Genomic DNA, 14,174 nt, shown 5'->3' on the forward strand with positions numbered 1-14,174 from the left:
TTGATGAAGTGAAAAACGTGTAAGCTAAAGCAGTAAAGCTAAGCCTTGACAGGTTACAGAGTTCTAGGGCTTGTCTAAAACTAAAAGCAATCAAAAAAAATCCCTATGACAACAACATTGAGTATGAGGGTCGGTTGCTGAATCATTTCGTCTGCCGCACTGTGAAACATACTTTTTGATCGTATTTGAAGAGAAAGGACCAATAAGAAGTTGTAATTCAACTAACGAACCATGGATTAAAAGAATGAAGAATGAACACATCAATACAAAATGTTGCTTTAGCAACGAGTATGTCAAACAACCGAGAGAAAGGCCTAATGCTAGGTCACACATCTTGGATCTAATCACAAATAAAAAAATCAGTTTCAGATCTAGCTACATAAGCTGCAAAAAACATTTATAAACAATTGGAGGTCATCAGAGTGTTCTAACTGATATTTACATCAATCTAGCTTGAATTTTGTTGACCAATATCCACTCAAAGGAAATTGAATCTATCATGATATCACCGTGAGGCTGTGATGAAAATTAAACACAATCACAATCTAGGCAAAAATTCATCATCTTCTGAAGACCCCAACCGTTCTGTAATATCTGTGTTGTTTGATCTTCGCCACCTCTCACTCTCAGAAATGTCAAGTTCTTCACTAGTGTTGTTAGTAGTTCTCCGACTTCGCCTTCTGCATATGCAAGCGGCTGGAAATTCATGAAATTCACCCCTTCCTGGCTTCATTTCATCAGGTTCACCCATGAATCCCCTCTGAGCTGATTTGACCTTTTTAGCAAATGTACGCCAATCCATTGTGTCCCTTGACATGAATAAAGCGCTAAGCCTTTTTGCATTTGGTTTAATTGTCCTCTTGTGGCCCATATACCTCCTAAAAAAGAAATTAGATTGCTAGAAATAAGGTCTTTGAGGGTAAAAAACAAGTTTACTGCATGAAAAGTTGCATACCAAAAGTTGAACTAGCGAACAGAGGATTTTGACATATTCTACAAGGTGAAATTGCTTAAACATAGAAAGACTTCATAACATTTTAATGTTCATCAAGTTTCATTTGCGCTGAAACTACTTCAGCACCAGATGTCAATGACTATGCTGTTTCTATATGTAATCAAATAATATTCTAATAATAGTTTTCCAAAAAAAAAAATATAATAGACAACAAACATTATTTTTCATAATAGCACACAACTTATGAACAATAACACGATGACATGCAAAGAAAACATTCTATTTGCATGGTCAAGAAAACCTTTATTGGTGCAATCAAGAAAACATTAGTTCTATGTCAGTCAACCACTGAGAAAAGTACAGTCAAAAGGATGCAGTATAAGCATTTAAGTTAATATTCCACAAAAATTCTGGGTAACCTTAGTTACATAGAGGGAAACTATAATGCACATATTGTCAAACAAGAGGTCACACAACTGCTTGAAGGTAAATAAGTAGCATTTGAATTGGATGGCCAAGTGCTTGCAAATAATCTAGTATAATTGGACAATAAGGTTAGTTCAACTGCCTATACAATTCCTAGCCTATGTGAGGTGTCCATGTCCAAAGTTCTTATATGTTATACCCCCCTTCTCTTCCTCCTACCTTTTATATTTGCTTATATTCTTTTATTACTTTGAGAGCTTATTCCCTTTATATTCTGTTATTACTTTGCGAGCTTATATCTTAGCCTATGTGATTGTCCATGTCAAAAATTGTCCAGTTATTACTATTAGAGCATTTCCTAACATCAGTTTCAAAGAGGTGTTTTCCTAGTTCTTATAAAAATATATTTCCACAAGTCATGATTAATAAGGTGATACGGAACTCCCAGGCTGCGCCAACTGATTATTAGGGTGTATTTTTGGAACTCAAAAAATTTCTATTCCCCAAGCCATTTTCATGAAGCAAAGTACTCCCTCTGTTTCTTTTCTATGGCTACGTTTCCATTTTGAGCGTTTCCTCTCTTTGGTTACGCTTCTACTTCAAAAAAAGTTCTTACACACTCACCCCTATTCTCATTGACCAAACTAATTACATAATCCCAAAACAACTATTCCCATTTACCAAAATATTTACCTACTTACAAAGCAAATACGGAGTACTCCCATTTACCAAATATTTACCAACTCCCAAAACAAATATTCCCATTTTACCTGCCCCCAAAGCATTTTTCTTAATACCTGCATAAAATCCGAAACCTAACTATAAAAATGATACGGAGAGAGAAGTTTACAAGCATACTATAAGCCTTAAGAATTTTCTTGCAAGCATCTGCTGTCAACACTATCAGCAGTTTAAACTCTTTGCAAATCACAAAACAAAAAAGCCTCCGTCAAAAGATTTCAGAGAAATTCAAGATTTTTATTTACCCTATAAGTTGGAAAGTTTGAATCTTACCTGCGACCTGCTAGTATCTTTGCCATATTCCCATTGTTGTTGGTCACAAATACGTCACTCTCATCACATACTATGTAGTCAATGGCAGCAAGACGAGAAGAGAAAGGCACAAGCGAATTCAACTCCTCACCAGCAAGGATCTCCTTGGTGTAAAAGTTAGGAAAAAGTTCCCTAAGAGGTTGTAGAGTTGCCTCCCCACCATATATTTCGCCAGACGCCACATAAAGGTAGGTATCATTCCTATAGCCAAGTGCTCGCAGCATTACACCAACTTCTTCAGGAGTAAGTGGACATTTTCCTCTTTTACGCTCTTCAAGAGGGCTCAAATCCTAACAACAGAGGCAATTAGCAAGAAGCAGGTTAGAATTAAGTCAGATTTATGGCCAAGACAGAAAAGTCATAATTCAATTTTAATGACAAGAACGAACAATATCCACATTCTAAGTAAGTTGACCAGGTAATGCTTATAATTATAATGCATGACATATGGTCACTTGGTTCTACTAGAATCAGTAAGTTTCACTACAATGATGAACTCCTGAATTCATAGATCACCAAAATTTGTGACAAAGTCAAGTACCTTTAAATAAAGAAACATATTAAGGAGACGAATCAAGATAAAATCGTAGCCAACACTTAAGAGCAATTATCAGTGGTGTCATGCTTCACAAAACTTAATGAGCAAATAAGTTATATATGCAAGATGTATCAGGTTTTACAGATTATATGCTGGTCATAAAACCTTGAAATGTAGTCTATAGCATCTAAATATGTTAAGGTTAGTTTAAATTGTTAGCCATAAAAAAGGGTATTACACTGACTGTCAATAACGAACACACAGTCATGGATGAGTAATTTATCAAATTGCAGAAACTGCAGGTTTTATATGCACTAAATGAACTCCAACGCAATTATATAGGTAATTCTTGGGTCACGCTTCTTTGTTAAATTCCCTCTTTACTAAAGAAGATATGTTGATGGACAGGATCACAACACACCATATAGGAGATCGAGGACAGGGTTTTCAGGAATTAAAACTGGGTATGATGCCCATGGAAGCAAAATTGGAATCACTTCAAAGCATAATTCAATTACTGTATGTGAAGAAACCAGAGTTGCCTATAGTTCATATCTAACAGTTGGTAACTGACCGTTTATAGGTACTAGCAAAACTTAATAGTAGGGGTTACCACCCAAGTAGGTGATATTAAGGACAAAAACAAGAAATGAAAATGGTGAAGTTGAAAGCAATAAGAAAGAAAGAAATCTCACAGGTAATGTGTCCCATCGTTTTCTGATTTCACGAAGTTCATTTATTTCCTTTTCACCTCCACCATAGTAGCACCCAGAAAATGCAAGCATATCAGGTTCGAACCTGCACATGTTGAATAATTGAATATTGGTAGCAGGAAATAGCATCATCTCGATTAAAGTTCACATTTAATTTTATTAGCATAAAAGAGCAAAGAGAAGCTGACAAGATGTCACTGATGTAAGCATTTATTTATGGCCATAAAGGATAGAACACAAACAATTAAGCACAGCAAAGCATGAACTCAACTTTACCCTATCAAGAAACTAATAACTAATATCAATCAATAAAAACCAAAGGCTGCAAAGAAGTAGCAAAAAAATCCTTTTCTTCCCAAAAATCAGGAATAAAAGGAAAAGATTTTAAGTGTGAAATCTTTCTGTGGAAGAAATGAGCAGCTATTAGGGACCTTCTCCAACAGTGAGATTTATTTTAATGGCGGGATTAGTTTTACCAGCAGAGTCAAGAGAATTCAAGGAGCACAGTCGCACACACAAACATACAAAGCCTCATTTCCATTTTGAACGTTTTACTACAAATCAAACAAACCTCAAATGAACTGCAATAAATCGCTTAGCCATCTCACTCATTTTCAACACGACTTTCGAACCAAGTTCCTGTATTGGTTTGGTAAATCTCAGTGCATGATAATTAACTCGGCAACGCAACTTCTGAAGCTCTGGATCAAGGTCGTTTGCTAGTCTGTAGTCAAACTTGTACAGCTGAACAACCTGCACATATTATGCACATTACTGGGCTACCCTTATAACTAAAAAACAAGGAAACAAAGAAACTTCCAAATCATAAAAAACACTCATTCAATATATTGTTATTATTTCAGCTATAATGGAAAATATGATTTGAAAACATGCAGGGATCAGAAGATAGAAGAAGCTTTCTTACACGTCGTCTCATAAGTATTGGCAAGACTAGCTCTATGTAATCTTCGGGGGTTGACTTTCTAGGCACTCGCATCGTATAGGGGGGCTTTTCCATAGATCTCATGATTTTATCTGGAACTCTTTTCACAATTTTCACATCCTTCGCAAGAGAAGAAATGAACCAATCAACATCAAAAATGTCTGCAAAGTCACTGCACATGGAGGATTTTAGACATGAGAAAATCAATTAATGGTCATATTAGTATTGAAAGACACAAACTTCATTTTATTTAGTTAAAAAAAAAAGCCCACGAACCTATCATCTTTCCAATAGGAATTGTGGTCCAGTGAGGGAACAACTAGAGTAGCATTAAGTATTCTAGCCACAACTACAGCATCTGTTATCTGTACCAAAAAGAAAACTATGAATCCCAATAGGAGGAGAATAACAATAATAGGAAAAGTAAACGAGTATAATCAATATCCTGCATACGGAAACAAGACGAGTAAAGCATGAAAGATCTCCACTTACCCCAGTTCTCTGCTGATTCAGCCCTCCACTGGTAGCGATAAGCAGATAGCCATTTGAAAATCGCTGCGGGATAGCAGCTGCATCGAACCAGGCAGTATTAAAGGAGGTACATTAATGATCAAACCCGAACTTAACTCATAATAACTATTTATACGATTTCAGATTTAACTTGCAGCCATTTCGAAGTCTATGAGACTAAGACTATGTGAGATAGCATGTTGAAGAAAACTCACAATAATCCAAGTCCAAAGAGGTATTTGAAGATGAAAATTGTACAGTTAAGTTCAAATGATGCAGGGTGAATTGATAGGGAAGAAATCAAACAGCTAAAGTCGGCAATCCACAAACAAAAGGGCAAGGCTTTATTTTACCAGAAGATATTTTTCCAACATCCTCTGTTTCTTATCATCATTGAAAAATATATGGAGCATTACTTAACAAATGTCATTACAAAGTTCTCAAAAATAGAGAATCTTAGTGAAATAGCATCCCTAACAATCGTAATTCATAAAAAACCAACTCAGCCAGATTATTGAAACAGAAATCTGCACTGCCAAGTGCTGAAAGAAAAGCTTAGATACATAGATATACGTGAGGCTTATGCCAGATGTGATAGGTAAAACAAACAGATGTGTCAGCTAATCTACACTGCATGCATGGTGAAATCACCATAACCAGTGAGTATTTCATAGCAAAGACATAAACTTAATGAATAGGTTTTACAAAGGAACCAAATATTTGTAGTTTGCCCTCATTTGCAATAAACATTGAAAACAAGAGGCAGAGAAAAGGAGCAGAATAAATGCAGGAATAACCAATGTGCTCCTCCAGTTAGTTCAAAACCATAATATGATGTACATTTTCCAAAAAATGTAAATAAAATGACTGGTTATAGAGTGAACGTTCTTTAAGTCTTTAGAAGCTAAATCAAAACAAATTTACTGGGGAAATGATTAAAACTTACAACGAAAATGCCGGCCTCTTCTACTACATCCATAGTAAGCATCCATATATTTTGATTTCCATATGTTAATTGGTTCATGAATGCTTGCAGCCTAGAGAACAAAGCAAAAGAGGTTTACATTATAAACTTGTACATAGCAGTCTAACTCTTGCAAGGCTATATTAAACAATAGTATACTTCTATCCCCTTGATAAGAATTTTTCATAAGCTAAAATGCTAAATAAACTTGTACATACATTGCCTCCAAAACACAGCAAAATAATTACTCACAACCCCTTGCAAAGCTAGATTGAGTTGTCCATGGTAAGAAAAATAAATAAATTTAGATGTAGATCAGTGGCTGAACACTGGAAAAGACATGCACATTGTGGATAGACTAAAAAATAAAGTATGTCTCAAGGTCAAACACTCAGACTACATCATTCTCTCTTATTTTGCTTCAATTGGAATCAGCTAACCAACTAAATGAAGGAAGAGATTCCGTCTAGGGCATTCAAAAGCCTACATTACGCCCTCAAACACATTTTTGCATGTAGACTACCACACATTGCTTAACCCACCAAAACCAGTCAATGTGCTTGCTCTCCATAATCAACACAAAAGAATCTCTAGCAAGAGCGAAAATGGATCATCAAACTCAGGTAACTCCAGAAAATGTTTAATCATTTGTAAAATACTTATTACAATACTCCTAGCTCCCCACCCACCCAACCCCACCCCTTTCTTCCCCACAAAAAAAAAAAATAAAAAATAAAAAAACAAAAATAAAAAATAAATAAATAATAAATGAAAATAATATTAATAATAAGTAAATACATAAATTTATTTCATACTGTATATCTTAACTGGAGCAAAGAAAATCTCAATTTCAATTTGTAGAATGCCTGGCCAAATCAGTTCTAAACAAGTAAAGACTTATTTGGGTAATAAATTCTACTTTAAAATTGCCATAAACAGTAAATTCAGTATATATTAACCAAACTAGAACCCAAAATTCAAAATTCAGAAGCTACAAAATAAAATTAAGCTAAATTGAAGAAAAAAACAAACATTACCGCAGAAACAGAAAAGGTAAAACATACAACAAAATCAAGTGAAATTTAGAGAGAGAAACAATAAAGCAGCTAAGCATTACATTGATTCAATCTTCCAAAATTCCAAATTATCAATTAAACCCCACCAACCAAAATTAGGGTATAAGGCAAAAAATTCAAAAACCCAGCAAAAAAAATTGTGAAAAACACACAGAATTTAGAGAGAGAAATTACCCATTTGGTGATCAAGTGAGGCTTAATCAAACGCTGAGAGTAGTATTCAAGATCAGAAACAACATGCCCAGTAAACAAAGAGATTAAACCAAGAGCAAACAACATAATCCCACAAATTAACGACCATGATAATGGCTTTCTCTGAGATCTCCAACAAGAAATATGATGTTTTTGAAGCTTCATGAAATTGGGATCATTTGTATTACCATTAATATTAATATTAACATTTACATTACCATTCATTGTGGTAGCATTAACCAACCCAGATTCAACAGAGGGTTGGTTAGTGCTCCCAACACCCATCTTTCAAAACCCAAATCAACAAAGATTGCAATTAATCAATTTTCTCCTCCAAATTTGATAAACTTATCAATGTGTTGGGTTTTTCTGGGAATTTGGAACCCTAATTAATGAAATTGGGGGGTGGCACTGAAATGGTGAAGAAGAGCGTTTAAACAACTGCCGAATTTATTAAATTAATTTGGGTTTTTGTGGGTTTGAATTTAATGGAGATGATCTATAGTGAAGGAGCTGGGGTTGAGTGTAGAAATTGGAAGAGGAGAGAGAAAGAGGCGCATTTAAGTAAGAAAAAAAAGGTGTAAATATAAAGGAGATTTATTTAATTTGATGCAAATTGGAAATAACTCAAGGTGGAAGTTATGCTTATTCCCATTTATTTAAGGGATATTTTTGAAAAAGGTGATGGTCATTTTTATTTGTTGGGTGTAGGTGTAACCTTTTAAGGAGTCCTAATAAGACTTGGTTTTGTTCTTGAGTGTTAGGTAGGGCTTTGCATGAATCCAATACCCGAATCGCTATTGTTTTTGAATTGATGAACACGGACTATATGATAACCCATTACGATAAAAATGATAAGTATGAATCAAATCAATAAGATTTCGATAGCTTGAATTTTTGAATCGGATATTGAATATTTTATATGGATATTATGATTAATATTTAACATTGATTATCAATATTGTCACATGATCAGTTACATTACAAAATTATTATATTGATCAAATTACAAAATGGTTAGTAAATTCAATTTTAATTAAAAAAAAAAAAGCATTATCTATATGTGATGTTGCTCTATTTATCTAGTTAGATGTCGGGTTATTCTCGGATAACTTTACTCAACCTTTAGATACATATTAGATGCCATTTTAAGATCTTAACAAGGATGTTCATTATTATACAAGCCATATAAAGAATTGAAAATGGGATATTTCAAGTATGGTGTACAAATTACATTTTCAACAGCTAGTAACTTAGGTATAGGAATAGGATCCTTAAGATGTGAAAACGTGATGAAGATCTACATCACATATAAGGTTGAAAAATGCGATTTAGATCCCAAATCATGTTACAACTTAAATAATTATCATATCATAGTATATAAATTTGCTTCAATCATCCGCACTTACAGAGTATATTATAGTGTTGGTGCATGTGGTTTTATAGATGTCAAGCTGATGAATTGCTTTGGACTTAATGCATGTTCTTTTATTAAAAAAATGGATAGTTGTATAAAAATTAATAAATAAAAATAATGGATATAGATATAGTCATATAGAGCATGTTCTTTATATGTACAGTGTGCTGGGTTTACAATCATGTCCGGTATATTAGGCCTTATTATTCCATGTTAGTTGTTAGTTTGACTTTTTTGGGTAATAAATAGTTTGACTTTCCATGTTATGTAGACGTTGTATGAAGAAGTACCCTCTAAAAGGTGGTCCTTTCCTCTTAAGCACTAAACTAAGTCCATCGCTACAACTCCTACAAGGCAACTAAACAGAGGTACAAAAATCATTTTTCCTAAACCAGATGACATAAAAGTATAAAACCCATCTTGTACAACATCCTCGGACCGTTGGACGAGGCGGATTGATGAAAGGAAATTACTTAGTAGGATGGAAAAATGTGATGCGTGTATAACACAAGAGTCAAGTACATGTGATACCTATATTTAGGGCCTGTTCTGATTGACTGAACTGAGCTAAACTGAATTGAACTTATTGGAGCTGAACTAAATTGAATTGAACTGAACTGAATATCTTATGAGAGAAGGAAATTATGAATTGAACTGAACTTATTGGAACTGAACTGAACTGAACTGAACTGAAAATAATTTGAAGAGAACAGGCCCTTAGTTTGGTTCTTAGCGAGGCTTGACATACCAAACCTATATTTAATTTGATACATTGGCGGGACTTGTATCTAGTCCGTCTATCCTAGAGGCAAAATGTCATAATTCTCTAATTTTGTTTGTCCTCTCAAAAATTCTAAAGATGTGGGCAATTTAGGGTTTGGTGACACGTGGATTAGCAACGCTGTGCTTTGTAGAATGCTGGCAACTGATAATGGAGATTGGAGAGAAGGAAATGGGACGAGGGAAAAGGAGGTGGGGAGTGAAGGGGGGGGGGGGGTGGTAGTCGGGCTTTGAGAAAGCCAGGTGGGAATAGTATAAATGCCTAAATGGTGAGGATGAGAGGCTGAAAGTAGACAATGCATGACATTTGACTAAGGATTGCGTTGGATTATTCCTTAGTGACAAAACGCTAAAATTGTGGCTCAATTACCCCGTATTAATTCCAAGGTGTATAAAAGTCGATCTCATACTTTATTATACGGAGTAGTTGATTTAGTCATAAGTAGTTGAGTACTATATTAATAAGCACAAGATAGATTATAAAATATAAACACGCACACTTACATAAGTCTCAAAAAAAATTCGAAATTGGATAACAAATACGTCAGTTAGATAGACACAGACCATACAGACATACAGTACTAATGTTGCTATGAAAGGTTAAATCTGATATAACTAAACATATTAACATAATCCATAATTAATGTTTTTAAACAACTTTGAATGATCTTTAGGTTCATATTCATATTGATGAGTACTACTGCTGCTTTTTATGTGACCCAATCAAGTGACCGATCAACCAATCACGTCATACGGTCCCAATTTGTCCCTTTTCTAGTAGTCCCATATTGTTTTTGTTTTTGTTTTGGAGCCAAAACATTACGAAAGTGATTACACATTAACATTATTCTACTCAATTTTCGAAATTATGACTCATTTTATTGTACTATTATTGTTTATTAAAATTATGAGAAAAAATGAGTGAGAATATGAAAAAGATTAGCAATGTACATGATAAAATCACACGTAAATCAGTATAATTAACATTATATTTGTAATTTATTTTTTCCATTTTAACTCTTATTTGTAGCTAAGGGTTGTGTATAGCATTTTTCTAAATCAAATAGTTGGTGTAAGAAAAAAAATAAAGAGAATAAAATATGAACTAATAAATAATGAGTTAAACTTTCTAAAACATTTCAACACGAAAAATAAAATAAACCTTGTATAATTGTATTTCGTAAAATATTTAAAATAACAAGTGAGTAGAACTTTTTTTTGTACTTGAGACAGAAACAATAGTGGCATACAAGGGACCAAAAGTCCAAAAGAAAGCAGTGGGGATTGAGGAACCCACAACATGGGCAAAAGACCCAATGGCCATTGAAATAGGGTCAATGGGTCACTTTCTAAGCTTGCTCTGAACTAGTAGTAGTAATTTCTGAAATTAATTAAGTTTGGTATGTCCACATGCAATAATTTTTGTATGATTTACTGTTTCTCTATAATAATGATACCTCTAGAAAAAATACATTAATTTTTATAGCTTTAATATTAATATTATCTTTACTTTTTAGGTGAACTGGTGAAGTAATGAATTGCATATTAAAGCTTGCAGAACCAGTACTTTTTTTTTGGGTGGATACTTCAAAATTCCATTATCTGATCTATAAGCTATACGGATTACTAGTCACATAAATTATTAGGTTGAATGATCATAGAATACTCCATCCAATTGAATATTACTTTATCCAATTAGTGTAGTTTTGTACATATACTATTTCAGTATTATGATGTCCAAGAAAAAATTGACTTTTTTTTTAAGATAGTAGTAATTTGATCTTTAATTCAAAATAAAATATCCATCCATAATTTAATCATACGTAAAAGTTTTAAGCTCTTAATAAGATTGTGTCATGTTGTAAATCTTATAATCATGACTTTTTTAAGAGCTGAAACAATGTCGATAAGATTTTTAATAAGATTTATAGAAGTGTAAAGTATTTTTAGTTAATACACGTATATCTATAATTTAAGGTCATTGGTTATTCTCTCTATTTTGGGAAAAAATATGTTTCTTTTTACCAATAGCTACACACACAAAAAATATAATCAAACAAATGGATTACTTCAATCTAATTTGTATTATTTACTTTTTTTTTTTGGTAGAAAACTAGAAAAGAGAAAGTGTTCAGATACACATGTATGAAGTATTTTTTAATTAAGGGTCTATTCTGATTATTGAATAATTGAGCTGAATTAAACTGATTATTGGAGCTGAACTGAACTGAAACTGAATTGAACTGAATAGACCTGATGAAATGAATTGTTTATGATAGAAGAAAATTAGGAATTGGATTGAATTAAGCTAAAATTAAGCTGAAGAGAACGGGCCCTAAATATATAAAATAGACCCTATTGATGTGTGAGATTTTAAAAATGGAGTTTTAATTTCATTATTAAGATAAAATAACTATAAATTATAAAAACATCTTTTTAGGATAGAGGGAATGTAGGACTTGCAAGCTTTATGACTCCAAAATGTGATGAACTACCTTGAATATAATGTACATAGTTGTTCACAAACTTATATAGAAACACATGTCAATTTTGTTCACCCGTGTTCTATAATTGTCAACAAAGTCTTGCACATAACCTACACTAAAGTACTTTAAACCATTTTATTTTGACATAACTAGGTAAACATACTCTAGCTGAAAATATTCATATACGGTATAAATTATAATTTTTGGTAAGAGGATTCATATAATATAAAATGAAATATGAGTGACTTTTTTTTTTTTTTATAAGATTTAGAGTATAAAAAAAATTATCGATAATGAAATTAAGGAGGCGAAAATGACATGGAACCTAACCTCGTCATACCCTTAAATGTATTTTTATTAGGTCAATTCTAAAATTTTCTAAAGTAAGTTTGAACATAAAGGTGAGTTTGTTAATAGGGTTATATATGGATAATTTCTAAGGAGTAAGTAAGATGATTTTGACGGCCCAATTAATTAGAGTCTAATATATACATGAAGTATGAGACATATCAAGCTTATTCTACAATAATTTGTGTCTGTGTCTTTTTCCTTTCGTCATCGAATCATTGTACTTGAAGTATGAGACTCTTTTCACACAATCTCACTATCACATAAACCCTACTTTATATTTTACTTACAAATTTTTATTCTAAAAATAGACAACTTACATATTTTTATTATTTTTTGTCAGGATATTTTAATCTTGTTTGTAAGTAGTTACGTATCCCATACAGATTTTGAGACAAATCTTATTTGTTTTATTTATTTACTGAGTATTATATTTTGATGGCAGTAGAGAAGACAAAATTGAACTTGTTGTTTACTTTGGCCGTATGCATGCAAGTAAATAAGTAATGGAAGTAGGAGCATCTAGACTCATAAATTCATAAAAAAAAACGTTGGTCCTTCCATGGTCAAAGTTATTTTCGATAATATTTTTATAACAACCTTTTAGATTAGAATTATGTGTTTTTAATTGTGTATACGAGTACATTTTCGGCATGATAATGTATAATGGAAGAAGTATTGTGTACATATTAGTAATATTCTATATACATGTTATTAATTGATTTATAATATGTAATGGAAGAAGTATTGTGTTTTTTTTAATAATAATCTTTGGATAGGAATTGTGAGTTATTAATTGTGTTATTTGTGTGTATATGTTTTGGCATGACATTGTATTGCTGTTGAATTTTGTACATACATACATGTTTTAGTACACATGTTATAAACTAGTTGATAATATATAGAACTATTTATCAATGCACAAATTTGACTCTAAATATATAGAGTATAAAAACAAAAGTAAATATTATGATGATAGTTAACAAAGAGAATATGAATTTAATGAGGACGACAATAAAGGCGGCCCATGAGAGGGAAGATGTAGATGTAGATGTAAATGTAGGGAGAGGAGAACAGTAAAAAAAATGGGGGAAAGGGTGAGGAATTGGGGGAAAATGGGTCTTGGTGAAGTCATATGACCCACCCATGGTCAATGCTTGAAAGTTGGGTTAGAGGGGCGCCTTCTCACAAAGAAAATGTCTTAAAAGGTAGTTTCTTGCCATTTTTTTTTGAAAGATTGTTCTCTTTTTCTCACAAAAACTTGAATTAATAAGTACTTTTTTACAAATTTTTCGAGAAAATAGTACTTCATACATTTGCAGTGATTTTTTTATTTATTTTTATTTTATTATTTTTTTTTTTTTTAATGTTTAGAGAGCTACAAAGATGAGTGATGACTCTGATGAGAGTATCGAGTGCTTTGTACAAGTAAGTAATTTGCAAAGAACCAAAGATCTGCTATCCCAAATGATAGAGCACAATCCTAAAAAAATTCTCTTTTGGCCCAATTTTGGATTGATTATACTTGTACAATATTACTCACACTTTTTATCGGAGACAATGTGGCGATGAAAAAGACGCTCCTTAACAGCCAAGAAGCCTTTGCAAGCCCTCCATAAAAAGTGCTTCAACTTTGGGGGGCACCCCATAGACCAAATCAGCTTCCAAACATCACTCAAGTCAGGCCCTTGCTCAATCGATACATTTTTACCCAACCAGTAGCCAGATTTTACAGAATACATACCGTCCTTTGAAGGCCACCAGAACATTTTA

The 14,174-nt window shown here is 32.8% G+C and overlaps 1 protein-coding gene across 1 annotated transcript; it reads right to left on the bottom strand.

The window, feature by feature from the left end:
* Window positions 1-244: 244 nt before the first annotated feature.
* Window positions 245-7,979, bottom strand: LOC145597487 (O-fucosyltransferase 29-like). The gene is made up of 9 exons (XM_081653668.1): window positions 7,353-7,979; window positions 6,085-6,175; window positions 5,121-5,197; window positions 4,905-4,993; window positions 4,611-4,800; window positions 4,257-4,438; window positions 3,668-3,770; window positions 2,396-2,724; window positions 245-878 (listed from the first exon to the last, which is right to left on the bottom strand). Exons 1-9 carry the CDS (start codon window positions 7,653-7,655, stop codon window positions 539-541), a joined length of 1,704 nt encoding a protein of 567 aa, XP_081509794.1. The 5' UTR covers window positions 7,656-7,979; the 3' UTR covers window positions 245-538.
* Between the last annotated feature and the right edge of the window lie 6,195 nt (window positions 7,980-14,174).

Source organism: Chenopodium album, chromosome 20 (assembly GCF_948465745.1).
Source record: "Chenopodium album chromosome 20, dcCheAlbu1.1, whole genome shotgun sequence".
Taxonomy (NCBI): Eukaryota; Viridiplantae; Streptophyta; class Magnoliopsida; order Caryophyllales; family Amaranthaceae; genus Chenopodium; species Chenopodium album.